Source organism: Triturus cristatus, chromosome 12, assembly GCF_964204655.1.
Source record: "Triturus cristatus chromosome 12, aTriCri1.1, whole genome shotgun sequence".
Taxonomy (NCBI): Eukaryota; Metazoa; Chordata; class Amphibia; order Caudata; family Salamandridae; genus Triturus; species Triturus cristatus.
The window spans coordinates 58,880,817-58,897,549 of record NC_140595.1 but is presented as its reverse complement, the minus strand read 5'-3'; the positions used below and the strand labels follow the sequence as shown (position 1 = coordinate 58,897,549).

The following is a 16,733-nucleotide window of genomic DNA, read 5'->3' as shown; positions in this document are numbered from 1 at the left end:
TATATAGCATGTTGCTTGCAGTCAAAACCTTACGCCAACCTCTTTTTGACTGCTTGTACCAAACTTGCCTCACCCTAGAGTGTGGGTAATTTGCATATGCCACATTCTTTTTTTGTCGCATCCTGAATCTCCAAATAATATAGTGACTTCATGGGTAATTTGCCATCAGAAAGCATGTTACACTTTGTCTTGTCCAAACGATGAAAGCCTTGTACTCATCAGCATTTACTTTTATTATTTGCATGATGCTGACAGGCTCAATTGCCGAACCAGACGGACAGACCTGTTAACAAAGAAGGAGGCATGAGCAAGAGATTGACTATATAATCATGGAGAAAACAGCCTGCATGTATGCAGTCCCTTGGATTCACTCAGCTGCATCTGCCACTGTTTCATTCTTTGATTCTGGGCAAATCACTTAATCTTCCCATGCCTGAATGCTTCCTTGTGTAACGTAACCGGTGCTCATGTAAAGCGCTGCAATACTTTCGGGTCGAGTTCACACTATATAAATTTGCATAAAAAAAAAAAAAAAGCTGATGTACTAGTTGCCAAGATTGGAACGAAGTGGGGCCTTGATTATAGTATCCCATAAGATCCCAGAGACCTTGCTTTGTGGCTGATATTGAAACACTTGTTAGGGGGCATGCCCCTTGTCTTCCCAACATTGTGACTGAAGATACCAGTCAGATGGAGAAGAAGGTCACTTAAGACAAGAAGGCAAACCACGGACATGGGCTTGGCAGGAGATGTCTCAGTTCTCCAACTGTAGAGAGCTCTGGACTGGACTGGTATTTGCCCCTTGTTTGACCAACTACCCAGTTCTAATTCAGCAAGAAGGCAGGAGTCAAAACCATACATTATTTGCAAGGCGACCACAATGGCACTCCGCTTCATACCCAACCTTCCACATTGGGACATGGGGTGTAAGAACGTGATATATCTAGTAAAAGCTTGTCTTCCAGGGAGGATGAATGGGCTTGCACCCTAGTTAAAAGGAGCACACCACTTCTTGAAGGATCATGTCTGTCCTGCAAGTTTCTGATAGATTTGATCTCGCTTTGGGGGATCTAATTCGGAAGGAGGAATATGACCTCTTCCAGCTTTCTAACTAAGGGCCTTATTTTGAGTTGAGCAGAATGGTTACTCCTTTACAAATGTGACGGATATTCCATTTGCCTTATTACAAGTGCATTAGGATATAATACGCTTGTAATAAGGCAGACCGGATATCCATCATGTTTGGGACAGAATGCCAGTCCGCCAAACTCTAAACCCGGCCCTAAATCTTAGCCAGGAACAGGCCTTATGCGTTATGATTCTAAAGTCCATTAAGCGTCTTCGGAGTTTTTCTCTGATCACCACAGTCCTGAAGATAAGGGCGGAAAAGGTTAAGGGTCATATTGGTGATATCAATTTGGCCACAATGTTCCTGGTTTCACTTGCTTCTCAGCTTAGCCGAAGGTGGGTCATTTATCAAATATTTAATTACTTAATTTAAAGCTCTAAGTGAGAATGATAGATTGGCTCCTTTACTGTATTTACATTTTATCTAATTTCAGGTCAATTATAGTTTGAGAGGTGCAGATCTAACACTGACCACTGTGTCTGTGCATGAACAAAAGGCTTGGGGCCAGAGTGAGAGTTTGGCAGAGGGGGACTCACTCCATCGCATACGTGAAGGATATCTCACCCACCTCACTAAACACACTGCAGTATATAATGCACTTGTAACAAGCGGGATGGGATTTCCATCAGGTTTGCGACAGACTAACACGTACAAGAAACTCGAAAGCAGGCCCTGAAACAGCACAAAGCAAACCTCGGGCACCACTGCTTTCCATGTGTATGTAATTGACTTGTCTGGGCACCTTAATTAAACAAGTCTTCAGTGTGTCAACAAGTAATCCCGTGATGCAAATATTAACCTTGCTGACTAATATGCTATAAACATGTCTACTTATCACAACAGCAGCGCCCTCCCTAACGGATGGCTAGATCTAATTATAGTTACTAATTTCATGAACCCTACAATCAAAACATGAAATCCACAACAGAGCCTAATTGCCAGATATATATATATTATATGTAGGGCTACTATGTATTAACTTAAGGCATTTGTTTGGTTAAAACGATTAGCATCGCAGTTGAATTGCCGCTTCACCGTCTTTCTTTCTTTCTTTCTTTCTTTAGCTTTAAACAAGACTGAACTGGCCATTGGCTAGGCTTCTAGAGCACTTGACAGAGGCTTGGGACACAATGCAGCAGCAGTGTGGCAGTGATGAGCTTAAAGATGCATCGCAGAGAACACATTGTTTGATACGCTCATCACAATCAAATAAGGAGACCGGCGTCTTCCTATGTAGCAGCCCATAAACTGAAACCTCCACTGCATGGTATGCACTGTTGGGATACTGGCCTGAGCTCCACTGCATGGTATGCTGGCCCGAGCTCCACTGCATGGTATGCACTGGTGGGATGCTGGCCCGATCTCCACTGCATGGTATGCACTGGTGGGATGCTGGCCTGATCTCCGCTGCATGGTATGCACTGGTGGAAGCTGGCCCGATCTCCACTGCATGGTATGCACTGGTGGGATGCTGGCCCGATCTCCACTGCATGGAATGCACTGGTGGGATGCTGGCCCGATCTCCACTGCATGGTATGCACTGGTGGGATGCTGGCCCGATCTCCACTGCATGGTATGCACTGGTGGGATGCTGGCCCGATCTCCACTGCATGGTATGCACAGGTGGGATTCTGGCCCGATCTCCACTGCATGCTATGCACTGGTGGGATGCTGGCCCGATCTCCACTGCATGGTATGCACTGGTGGGATGCTGGCCCGATCTCCACTGCATGGAATGCACTGGTGGGATGCTGGCCCGATCTCACTGCATGGTATTCCCTGTTGGGATGCTGGCCCGATCTCCACTGCATGGTATGCCCTGGTGGGATGCTGGCCCGATTTCCACTGCATGGTATGCACTGTTGGGATGCTGGCCCGATCTCCACTGCATAGTATGCACTGGTGGGATGCTGGCCCGAAAGCTGGCCGTGCAGTACTGAAGTGTCTGTTTCCTCTAGCTCCCTGGCTGCAGGCGCTTATGCCCTGCAGAATGACATTACTAACGCCAATCCTATTGGCCAAGGTAAATAGAGGATTAATGAAAGGTGAAATCCATAGGTTGGACCATTTCATTTCTGTTTACCTCATTTGTAATTACTGCATTTGCGTAATAATATTTCTTGTGTTTGGCTATGAACTTCCAGTCATTCACAGAGAAACTGAACCTCGAGCCAAACTAATATCCTCTATAAGAACTCCACTAATCCAGGAATGAAATCCAAATAAAGGACCTAAATGGGCACACCAAATTTCAAATGCTAATTTCATAATTTAACATTGTTCTGAATCTTACACAAACACCGCCTTTCATTTGGGAAATCAGTTTTTTTTCATTCCTGCATTTCAGATACACGCCAGCCTTGTTTTGCCTAACTATGAAACTGAGGTGGATAATATTTTCACAATCTCTCTAACATAAAATATTGATTGTATACGCCTGGGTTTCTCTCAGATGTTTAAGTGGCTCTCAAAAACAGTTCTTTTGCTAAAATAAATCTATGCCTCTTCAGGCGCCCATCATCCCAGCCTTCGAGACATTGCGTTTTCTTCTAAATGAGGCCTTTGGCAGTGGCCTGTCACCAGTTAATCAGCAATAGCCAGTCTAGTGTCTGATAGAAGACCTTTCTTCACCCACTCTTGAGGTTCATCAAAACAACAATAGTATGTATACTGGCCTCATAGAATCACGTTTCCCCCAATGACCATTGGCAGGCGCACCCCTGTGCATTAACCTTTGCTTATGTTCTCTATTTGCAGCTCTCGATCACGTGTGAGCATTGACACATTGCTTTTTAAGCTGCGGCAGGTGGTGGGAAACAGATTCTGTTCAGCTTCTTGCACAGTGTCATATTTTCTCAGAAATGAGTGCTTTGAAGTCGTGAGTAGATATTTGTCTTTCACAAGTCCTTCAACCTGTGGCGAACTGAAGCTGCGTCAACAATGAATGAATAGTTTGCTTTGTCTGATTAAACACACCTCAGGTTCACGTGCTTTGGTGCACAAAGTGCTTGTTGTATCTGGCAGGCTTATTGAGGACTAATCCCTCAGAGTTTATTCGAAGACACTTAACAAGGCACGGCAAACAATGAAGGACAAAACAGAGCTTTGTGGCTTGGGGAATCTGATAGGCCGAGCTGACATGGAACCTGGAGGCATTAATCCGATCCTGCCCAGAGTGACCAGAGAAGTCGTGGATACCAGTCCTGCCACACCAAGGGGAGAGAGGAGGCAGCAGCCTGCCTGTCTACTGGAGGCTCCTGCACCACTCCTTCTGCCACAAGGCTACAGCCCACTCTATGTGATTACAAAATAGACATACTGATGATTGCAATTCATTGAGGAAATAGATTTATTGCCAAATTCATCGTCCAGGTGCAATAACACCCAGAGAAATAGCATTTTTGAACTCTCAAAGATTTCTGTCATTCCTTCCTATGACGCAATCATAATTCCGCAGATAGGTTTAATTTCTTTCTTGACCTAGTATCCTATTCCATTTCTTTTGAGGGAAAAGTTCTATCTCTTGCACAGATTGTCGTTAAGTAGCCCAAGAAGGTTTCTTGAGCGGGTCAACCTTTTTTTCTTCAGACCTCTTAAGAGACAACTAACTGAGTTGAGGGAGTGGTGTCAATGCAATCTCTTTCAGCTCTACACATGCCCTGTAAAGACCAACTTGCTGTACTTAAAGATTTATTGTGTGGTGTTTGACTCCAGTCTCACAAAAATCTAAATTACTTGTCAAAGGACCATCATATCAATACATGCAAGGGATTTGCAGTGAGGTAGCAGCAGCTTGTGTGCCTGCTGACAGAAATAACCAAGTATGTTGGTAACAGGTGAATGTTTGTTATCAAGTGCGAAGATTTTCTAATACTAGGCTTTGCAGCATGGCGGGTTTACTTAAAAAAAGAAGTCAGTTGCTCAGCCAAGGAGAACAGCGGTCCCACACTTTCGATCTAGATATTTACAGAGTAAGAATGTATTTAAAAGCAATAGCACTGCTATATTAATTCAAATGTGTTGTTATTGAGTTTGTATGATGAATTATTGTAAGTAGATTGTTACAACAAGAAGAGTATGAGTATTTGTGAGTCTGACGTCAAAGATAAAGGGCTCGATTTATATATTGGCGGTAAGCATACCCCATCGCAATGACAAAGGAGTACGCTTACCAACCAACATAATGGTCCACCTGCTGAATATTGAAGTGGGTGGATCTTAGTTTGACATCTGGGGAGACTACTCCGTCTCCGCCGTCGCTAAACTTCTCCAACAGCCCAACAGAGTAAGGGCCATCAGAGAATTGACTGTATGTCCGCCTGCCTAATTTGAATGGCCGGACATCGCTGTTTCTTACTGCCCGTTACCACCAGGAAAACCCTGGCAGCAAGGGGTAGTAAAAAAAAAAAAATCCGCCTGTCTGCCTCTGTGGAAGACGTCTGTCACCAGAGCACCCGAAACTGGTGTTGTAGCAAAGGAATATTAATATAATGTTTTACACGTTTACTTTGTATTACAAATATTTAGCATGCAAGGCAAAGGGATATACTGTAATATGCCTAGAATCCCACTGTTTACGGTCAAGTGCTGAACTAGGAAATAAAACCCTGAGCTCCAGGATGACTGGCTAGCAACTTAGCCACATAAGTAGAACATTCAATATTGTTCGTGTTCTGAATGTTGTATTATGATGCGATGTCGCATACACAATGATGGTGTTCCGGGGGATGAGTTTGTTGTGGCACAATGAGTTATTTTTCAGTGCAGCGTTCCATGGTATTTTGTAATGTGAGTTGGTTTGGGTTCTGCTGTGAAGCTAAGGCGTGCTGCACAGTGGCGTGAAGTACCGTCCTGGTATGTGCTATTGCGTGCTACATGCTGCTGTGTTATGTAACCATTCATTTCACATCACAAGGGTGCTTCAGATTCCTTGGATATCAAAGTTGTGAGCACTTAGGAGGAGGGCACTCATCTGGATTAAGCACTATTTACAAATGTACGTTGCAGGTTTTACAATTCCCAGGAATATTATCCTGGTTGGTGCATCTGCTCTGCTCCCAAGAATCCCTCTCAGGATAACAACTTCATTTGTAGCCTCTTACTTCAAATCCCTTCACATTTACCACATGTCACAACAATTTCAATTTTGCTTCTTTATTAATATACACTTTATTAATCTGTTAATATTATTTCATTTTTTAAGCAGTCATAGATCCCCGGACCACAGATTAACACCCGCTGCCCTAGAAACGTCCTTGCCTATATAACACTGGTCCCTTTTCCGTTGATCTCTTTAACTAAGCTACCTCAGATAGTAAGCAAGCTTAACTCTGCTTCACTTGTTTACCAACACAGTCATAAGTGCAAGCTTGTGTGGAGTCTGAGAATAAAATGACGCAACTGAACAAATTGTCGCTGCTTGCCTCCTTCTTTTCCAGGTGAGCTTGTTTACCAGGCGGCCTCTCCAGATGAAGAAGCTCTCGTCACAGCTGCCAGGAACTTTGGTTACGTGTTTCTCGCACGGACTCAGGACAGTATCACGGTCAGTGAGCTCGGAGTAGAGAGAACTTACCAAGTACTGGCCCTGCTGGACTTTAACAGCACTCGCAAAAGGATGTCAATTCTAGGTGAGAGGCTCCTGGAGCAGGGAGAGTGTAATCCGAGGAAATGTTGCAAGCGAGGGATAGATGTGTGGTGAGAAGGGGCGGTTTGATAGAATCAGAGGAAAGACCGTAGGGAGGCGTATGTGTGCTGTGAAAGGAGAAACCTAGAGTAACCTGCTAAGTTTACTGACATTGTACCTACATGAAAGGCAAAGAAAGGAGTAAGGCACAGCCAAAGAAGAAAACCAAAAAGTGCCTATGACTTTCTTAGGTCTTTATTTGGGATTTAGCAGACAGGCTGCAAAATCACCACTGTAGCGCTGGACCTACCTTTGCTGACTAAGCCACTGCCCAGTCACCAAAAACGATTCCACTGTCACAATTTGAGGACTTTCGGCGAACCTCCACAATGCCAATTAACCACAATTAGCATTGAGGACCGGTTGGCTTTTTCTTCCTGAAGACAACTTCCTAAAGCATTTTTCTTTTGGAAAACAGAAAGGCAATTTCTTTGATGCTATGGAAATTTTCAGCCAGTGTGTTACAGAGATTACCCTTTTCAGGTCAAACCTACCAGACAGTGGAACAAGAACTTACAGTGGGCTAGAAGCACGCTCATTGGTTACTGTTGGTGGGCTTTACTGTCAGTCTTATTTGCTTGCTTATTCAATGGCTTGCCCTGTCCATCCTGTGTTTGTTTATCCTCTGGAACATAGTCTGTTGACGTGTGTCCTTCCACTGCTCACGTTTAGCAGACAACTTTTTTTTTTGATTACACACTCCACAAGTGCATGTGTTTTGCAGCTCTCTCCCTAGTGTGATTCTCTAGCACAATTTCAGTGCTGCTTTCTCACACCCATAAGCTACTGTGGTGATCTCTCCCTCTTGTGCTTCTCCCCCTGCCCTATGTGTGCTCCCCTTTTCCCCTTCCTTCTCCCTCCCACGCCTCTATTACCCCCCTACTTCTTTTTATTACAGTTGTTGAGGAAAGTGCTTCATACCCCACCCAAGGCTTCGCATATGTATATATATATTCACTGAAAAAACCATAGGTTTCAGGGACATTATAGTTTGCTGGACATTTCACTCTTACAAAACCATAGAAATTCCACTGTTGTAGTTAGTTCAGCTAACTGTAACTCGCGCACCCGCAATGCACTGCTCATGACGTCACATATTACATCATTCATTACATGGTCAGTGACATCACTGATGACATCTCAAATGACATCACTGATGACATCATCCAGTGACTGTGTGTTTCTGTAAAGTTTAAATATGTTTTATATATATTCCAAGCTGTTTTGAAGAATGAGTGGGTGTATAAGTGTCTGGATGGAGGATTTAGTAGGTGTGTGACCGACTGCATAAGTGAGTGATTAAATGTGTCTTACTGAATGCATGGGTTAGTGACTAAACTGTGTGAATATCTATATCAGTCTGTCTGTTGTGCAAGCTGCTGCATGGGTTGGTCAGTAGCTACATGAGTGTCTATGTAGGTTATTGATTGGTTGAGTATTTTTTTGGGAGACTGAGTGTGGGTGGGTGGGAGGTGTGTGACTGTGCATTGTTGTGTGAGTGGTTGATTCACTGGGTGTATGGGTACAAGAGTGCATGTGTAAACAGCTGTATGGGTGCGTGAGTGTGTGTATGGGTGTGTTGGTGAGTGAATGGATGTCTCATTGGTACATGTCCAAGTAACTTCATATGTAAAAGGCAGTGTATGTGAGAGTTGAAGTAAATAAATGACTCTACATTATAGTCAGTTATTGTGAGACTGGCTGTATGGATGAGTGTGTACTTGTATCACTGATTATATAAGAGAGTAAGTATGCGTTAGTATCTGTATGAATAAGTGAGGTGGTGTGTGTATAATTGTATAGGTGAGTAAATGGGAGTATGATTGATTCTTAACATGACTGACTAGGTGTGTGAGTAACTGCATGGATGAGTGGCGGTGTGTGAGTGTCTGTATAGGTGTATGAGTGCATATTATAGTGTTGTATTGATGAGTGACTTGCGTGTATGAGTGATTGTATGGATGAATGAGTGGATATGTGTGTAGACCTAGGAATCAGTGAGTGCGTATGTAGTAACTGGTATTGGTGTGTCAATGATTTAGAAAATGGTAGTCTGTATTTTACAGTGGGTGGAGCAAAGGTTATATTAGAGTGTGAGGAGGTGCATCACATTTTCACGTGGATGATGTCATCAGTGATGTCATCAGTGATGTCACTGACCATGTCATGAATGATGTAATATGTGATGTCATGAGCAGTGCATTGCGGGTGCGCAAGTTATAGTTAGCTGAACTAACTATAACGGTGGAATTTCTATGGTTTTGTAAGAGTGAAATGTCCAGCTAACTATAACGTCCCTGAAACCTATGTTTTTTTCAGTGAATTTCTAAGGTTTTTTAAATGCTAATTTCTAACAATAACGTACCCGAAACCTATGGTTTTTTCAGTGAATTTCAATGGTTTTTTAAATGCTAATTTCTAACTATGACATCCCTATTAAGTCCCCTTGAATCCTGAAGGTCCCTGGTGGCAAAGTAGCCCACCAGGTACATCTAGTAAGCGCCACAGACCTGCGTTTCAGAGAGGTGTTCTGAGGCCACGCCCCTTTTTACACCACGCTGCAAACGCGGCTTCTGGCACACTGCTACTCAGAGGATGGAGTCCACTTGTGTCTTGAGGTCCTCACGACAGAAGAGGCCCTCATCGCCCCACCAGCAGTGCACCATAAGCTGCGTTTGCAGAGTGGTGTACAAAGGGGCATGGCCTCAGAGCACTTCTCTGCAACGCAGCCCTGTGGCGTTTAAAAGAGGTACCTGGTGGACTAGTTGGCCCCCAGGGACCCTCAGGATTGAAGGGGAATAAATCCCCCAACTTAAAACGCGCCACAGGGTGCATTTGCACTGTGGTGCAGGGAGTGGAGCGGGGCCTGATGTGACAAGTGTGCAAACGTGCCCTGTGGTGATTAAGTCTCCTTGAATCCTGAGGGTCCCTGAGGGCCAACTAGCCCACCAGCTACCTCCAGTAAGCGCCACAGAGCTGCGTTGATGAGTGGCATAAAAAGAGGGCTTGGCCTTGGACCACCACTCTGCAACGCAGCTCCGTGCCGCTTACTGGAGGTACCTGGTGGGCTAGTTGGACCCCAAGGACCCTTAGGATTGAAGGGGACTTAATCCTCCAACTCAAAACGCGCCACAGGGCGCATTGCACACTTCTGAAATCAGGCCACGCCCCCTCCCTGCACCACTGTGCAAACGCGCCCCCTGGTGCGTTGTAAATTGGGGGATTAAAACCCCTTGAGTCCTAAGGGTCCCTGGGGTCCAACTAGCCCACCAGGTACCTCCAGTAAGCGCCACAGACCTGCGTTGCAGAGAGGTGTGAAAAGGGGCATGGCCTCGGACCACCTCTCTGCAAGGCAGCCCTGTGGCGCATACTGGAGGTACATGGTGGGCTAGTTGGCCCACAGGGACCCCCAGTATTGAAGGGGAATTAATTCCCCATCTTAAAACGCGCCACAGGGCATGTTTGCAGAGTGGTGCAGGAAGGGGCGGGGCCTCCGGCGAGATGCTGGCTATAAATCAGATTTAATTTGTTGTTGAAAGATCCTTTTAGGAGTGGAAAGCTATGTCCTCTGCTCTTGGGGTGGAAGAGACAGGGGAGGCCACCCCTGTCTGCACATGGCCTGAATGCACAGGGCCCTAGGGGGCGTGGTCAGCAGTGCATTGGCCAGGCGGCGCACGGCGCAGGCAATGAGGCTGCGCTATCACACTCCTTAATTACAGGGCTCTCTCCCGGCTCGGGTCCTGCCAGCAAACACTGTCACCAGCACAGGGGAAACAGAGTCACGTGCTGCCAAAACAGAAGCTTTGCCCTGCCGCATCACGGAAGAAGAATCCGGCACTGGGGCTCACATACACACACTACCAAACCTTCTGAGAATATGGCATTGATTAAGAGTTTTCTTAAAATAAAAACAGGCAAGCTCCTCCTACGAGAAGCCTAATCATCTCTGCACAGACTCGAGTGACAATTAGCAGCTCCTCTAATTAATTCACCATTGCTTGTAAGGGGGTGGGGGCTGCCAGTCATGCCTTCATCTCTAGGCTCACTTATTTGGATTTAGAAAACAAAAACTCCCTGTGTGCTCGTGTGCAGAGGGGTGTGCACACAAGCGGAGCAGGCCCAGGCACAGGAGCTTTAGTGGAAAAGCAAGGGGAAGAGGGAATCATTTACCTCGAATATTATATATGCAGGCGCATTTGGTAATTCGTATATGGTATGGGATACTTTCTGTATCCGCTCCCGTTCCGAACATGTGACACTACCTTGGGCAAAGGTGGCAACGCGATGGGGACAAAACCGATTAATAGCTTCCCTAGCAGAATATGACAGAGTATCTATCTATCCGTCCGTCTATCTATCTATCTACTTTAACGCACACTCACCCACTCGTCTACACGCCGACCTCCATTCCTCTTTCTGTCACCCCCGATTAATCTTCATGCGCACTCATTTCGCCTCCTCTCTATCTATTTATCGATTGGTCACCCCTGGATTTATCAAACCATGCTCGATCAATCTGCGTGTCTCCCCCCGCACTCCCACGCCTCACCTGCCTCTGCCTCCCCCGTCGCTGTTCCCATATACACCACCGCCTCCCTCTAGTTACATACTCACTCACTCAGCCCTCTGGAACACTATTGAGCGACCCCCCATCACTCGCTCCACGCGCCCTCCTCTGCTCTCACTTTCTGTGATTTAAGAGAAACATGTCCTCTAACCATGATATGATTCGCATAGCGCCAAGACGTCTTTACATTAAGGTGCTAAGAGGACATGCCGCATCGCAAGCTGTGAGTATGGTATTTGTCCCATTCCAGGTGCCACACACGTGGAGGGGGGTGGGAGAGTCTGGAGTGGTTCCGATTAACGGGTCTTGAGGCGATAGAAGGCGCTATAACGCGCCTCATCAGGTGCTCCAGCCCTGGTGGTGGCCCCGCCCCTCTGCAAATCTACCGATATCACCTATGAGGCAGGCAGGGCCGGACAGATTGCGGCAGCACTGCACCTGATGGTCTTGGGTGCCCACTTGATCCTGTCTACGCCCCTTCCCGGGATTTAAGAAGTGTCCATATAGTGCAGGCCCCGGACCACATACCCACCAGTGCACACACTTCAGCAGCCGCACACAACCCTCTGCCAGCCCCAACTCTGGGCGGTGGGGCAGATGGCACTACACCTAACGAGGGGCAACTGGATCTATTATTGGACCAGGGCCAGGGTGGCCTCAGTGAAACGCCCTTTGTCCTGGCGGGATTCGTCCAAACCTGGACACACCTGGACACATTCAGCAGCGCCCACTTTGTGTGTGTTCCATTTACAACAGGAAGCAACCCGCAGGAGTTGACGTACACCTCTTCTTTTCAGCCACAGATGGACCCAACACAAAAGCCCTACTTTAAGGGCCGTCCACAATGCCTCTGTCTCATCCCGCCTAACGCGTGATGCCAGGAAACACACCCTCAGCTGGTCAGTCACAGGAGTTTGAGAGATCGGCTATTATCAAGTTCCTGACTTTTACAAACTCTGTATGTACCGAATATGTGTACGAAGAACGCACTCACAGTATGGAAGGCGGTTATATCTGGGTATATGAGACATTACAAGGGTCTCTGCAGCAAGAGCCGCTCGTCCCTAAAAACAGACATGTGATCTGTATTTCCCAAGGTGTGCATTGTAGCAGGGCCATTAACCCTCTATGCTATTTTACCACGAGTCAAACTTGTGACTAGACTCCGTACAGGCTCTCCAGCTAGTGCTTCGACAGAGTTGCCTCACTGTTACTATACCCTGGACATTGCTGGGAACAGAAAGATCTCTGCAGCTGGTGCCTTATCCTGGAAAACATTTAAAAAAGTCGGCCTGTCTGTGACCAATTGAATGACCCAGGACAGCTTCACTGTCACACTTGGTTTTCTTGACAATTTCTTTGGGGGAGTGTTTTTAAAAGACAATTGTGTAAGTTGATTGTCTGACGCGTCTCCTCGTGACTCCGCCTCTCACAACCCCTCGCACCCCCCTTTCGCTCACACTCCATCCTCCCCACTTTACGGGATCCCAGCATAATGCGTTTCACGTCCAGCAGCGATCTCTGCTGTGGGACCCCGAGAGGATGACAGTCACACAGCCCTGCATGATGGCAAAGGCTTCCGGGCACCTTCGAAGAGTGAATGTTTCGCGCATTATGGTGTAATTGGCACAGAAGGCGCAAAAGCATAATTCTATAATACCCCGATAATCCAGGCGCCTCTGTATTCCCCCTGACACGCCTGTTTTTTAAGTACAAATAATACCCCAAGCCCTTCCGGGCACCTAGGTCTCCGAAGCATCTGCGCCTTGGACACCTCCCTGTAAGTGGAGGGTGGGGGTCTCCTTCCCATGATAATGCCTGTAATATGATATGCAATGACAGAATGCCTGACAGTCGCCCGTAGTGCACAGACGTCACTCAAAGGACAGAGGCGACATTTAGATAATTAGCTCCCATTTGTTGGCAATGCCCCCGGGACCTGGCCCACCCGGAGGCCTCAATTAAATGAAGCTTGGGAGCGCGCGTTTCATTTTTTTTTTTTTTTTCCGGCGGGATTCGCGACCCCAGTGCGAATTTCGCCGAAATAAAAAACAAAAATGCTTTTTTGGGCCCTGGGGGTTCTTGTGGGACCCCATGAGCAGGCCTAGGGGGCCAGGGTGTTGTTTTACTGTTTTCTTGTGACTCGGTTCTACTGAGTCACAAGACGGCTGCCAACACTTCCTGGTTTGGAGTGTTGACATCCAATTAGAATAAAGATCGTGGTTGGGAGGGGTTGCGACTCCACCGCGACCCCTCCCTCATAGATATTGAAACTTTTATTTTTTTAATTTCTCAGCAACTACTGAATGGATTTATACTATTTAAAAAAAGGTCGCGTTCTGAACCAAGCACTACCTTTTTGCCAGATTTGGGATAATTCTGTTCAGCAGTTCGGGCTGTAGCCTGTCTCAAAACTTCCTATGGAAATTAACATGGGGAAAACGCGTTTTGGAACCCCCCTTTTTTCTCAGCCCCCGCTTGGCGAATTACCCCCAAACTTTCAGGATAGGAGCTGACCTGGATAGACTTTTTTGGGAAAGAATTTTGCGAAGATTCTTCAAATGACGCAAACGTTATTAGCAAATCAAAAAATGCTTTTCCTATGGAAACTAGGTTTTAACTTTAACTACCTACTGACGACTGCCAGTAGGTTTTTTATATATATATCTCTATATATATCTCTATATCTCTCTCTCTCTCTCTCTCTCTCTCTATATATATATATATATATATATATATATATATATATATATATATATATATATATATATATATAGTCAATGAAAAAACAAAGGTTACAAGGACATTAAAGTGAGGCTCATGTTTCACCCATACAAAACCAGTGAAATTCTGCAGTTATAGTTACCTGAGCTAACTATCATTTACGCCCCGCAATACACTGCCTCACCTATTACATCACTCATGACATGGTCAGTGACATCACTGATGACATGATGACATATCAAATGAAATCACTGATGACATCCCTGAATACATTACTGATGACATCATCCAGTGAGTGTTTTCTAAAAGTATATGAGTGTTAAACATATATACCAAGGTATTACAAAAAGTTAAAATAGTATACTTTCTGAACTACCAGTGAGTGATATTATTTCATCTGTTTCCCTGCACGCATATTTATGTGCAAGGAAACAGATTAAATCTCTGCTTTCTGCAAGCCAGAGCTGTTTGATAGCTCCGGCTTTCTGAAAGCAGAGTTATGTTTACTTATGCTTTACTGGAGCTGTCAGCTCCCGCCAAGCAAAAGCAAACAGCTACCTCCAGAGAGTGAGCACCTTAGAGGTAGAAGGAGTCAGACCTGGGGGGTGGCGGTCCACAGGGCCATAAATGGCCCCCCTCCATTGTAGAATTTAACCCCAGAGAGGAAGCGGTCCCAAGGGCTGCAAGGGGGGGCACACGCCCCCTCATATTTTTAATAAATTGACTTGGGGAGGTGGGCGGTTCCTTAGGGCTGTGGGGGCACACAGCACCCCCCCCCCCCCCATAATTTCCCAGTGATTTGCCCCAGGGAGGTGGTGGTCTACGGGGCGCGGCCGGCATACATATTTTAGAGTGCACCGGGGAGGTGGCGGTCACCGTGGCTGCGGGGGTGCGGCGCAAGTCTCCCCGCATTAATTTATACACATTTGGCCAGGGACATGGCGGCCCCCGGGTTTTCATTAGCCCTAGGAGGGGGGTCCATGTTCCCCCTCTGATTTTTGTAGTATGCCCCCAGTACATGGCCCATCCGGGGGCTATAATAAAACAGGGACAGGAGACTAGCGCTTGTTTTTTTCAAAGTTGTACAGTGGATTTGCAACCCCTTCGCGCTTTTGCAGCTATTACAAATATATATATTTATATTTTTGCCCTAGTGACCCTTAAAAGGCCTAGGAGGTCAGGGTATTCCTACCAGGCCCCTTTCTTTTTTTAAAACCTTTTTTGTGGGACTCAGCAGAAGCCGAGTCCCAAGATGGCTGGCAACAGTTCCTGGTTGAAGTATTTGCAGCCAATCAGATTTCAGCACACGGACTGTCAATCTTTGTAGGATATATATCTAAAAGGTTATTGAAATATGTGAAAAATGTGAAAATAAAAAAATATGTGTTTAATTATGTACCATTAAATTTAAATAATATACATTTTTACCTATTTTAAATAAATTAATCCAGTGTGATTTATTTAAGTCTTTCTAGCCATTATTTTCTATGGAAGGGTGTTGCAGTACTGCGAGTGGCCATGTTTGGTGCTCGACTTACTCCCGCTCTGAGAAGGAGCTCATGTACAATCTTCTACAACTTTAGAAATACAGTTTGTCAAGAGAAGCGGGTTTACTGTTTTGCAGGTAGGTGCACGTTCATCACTAAACCACTCTCTGACCCACCATTAACTCCTTCTGAATCCCCATAATCACTCCCCTTCAATACAAAGCATTCCCCAATTTCCAGTCACTCCCACATTTAAAACTAATACTTATTCTTAAGTGTATGGGTACTCCAAGTCACTCCCACATTTACAACGAAAACATATTACGTGTATGGGGGCTTCACAGTCGGTAAGGAGATCTCAGCACAGAAAAAGTAGGAGAGGTGAAACCTCTGCATATAGGCTTGTGAATAGCATCTTGTATTGTGTCAGTAGCACTATTCTAGCACTACCAAACATACCACAAAATGCAGTTTGTGAACAGGCCCCAATGAGTTCTGCGCTGACAAGTGGCAACATCATTTACTGAGGTGAAAAAACAGATGTTCACCCCGACAACCAAACCATTAACCATTCCACAATAGCCCTTATTTCACACAAAAATCAAGGCATAATAATCCCTTGGGGAAGTATCTTTCCAACCGCTCAGTCACAGTTTAAAATCCACTTCTATTTTAGGCAACCGAAATAATCGGTAATGTGTCCAATGTCCAATACATTTGTTTTGCTTTCCATGTGCTTTTCTGCTTCAACTCGGCGGCTTGTGGTACAGTGAGGTCATAGGCTGCCCTCTGGCGGACAAGAGGTGGCAAGTATGCATTTGTCCCACAGACTTCAGCGATACATGGAGAGCTAAGGTGTTGACTCTTTCGTCATCATCTACGTGGAGAAGCACAGAAAGAAATACTTATTAATAATCAGATTGTACATCACATCTGTCCATTAGAAAACCGCTTTGCAGAACAGTGTAGCACTTTATACACTACATGTGCGTTTTTATTGACGTGCCTCTGCAACACATTTGTGGTTATTTTAAGCTCTGGGGGTCAAGTTGAAAGAACTGCAGCTTCGTGAATAGTGTTTGTGATGTGAACATAAATTTAAATTAATGGCAAAATAGAACTACGAAGGCTATTTTAGGTTTC

General features: G+C 45.5%; 1 protein-coding gene across 2 annotated transcripts in view; it reads left to right on the top strand.

Moving 5' to 3' along the window:
- Positions 1-16,733, top strand: part of ATP8B3 (ATPase phospholipid transporting 8B3) — a 396,086-nt gene that overhangs the window by 271,789 nt on the left and 107,564 nt on the right. For both annotated transcript variants that reach the window (XM_085638336.1, XM_085638337.1), the window contains one exon: positions 6,568-6,756. In XM_085638336.1, coding sequence (XP_085494462.1) covers positions 6,568-6,756 — 189 coding nt within the window. The remainder of the gene's footprint in view (positions 1-6,567; positions 6,757-16,733) is intronic.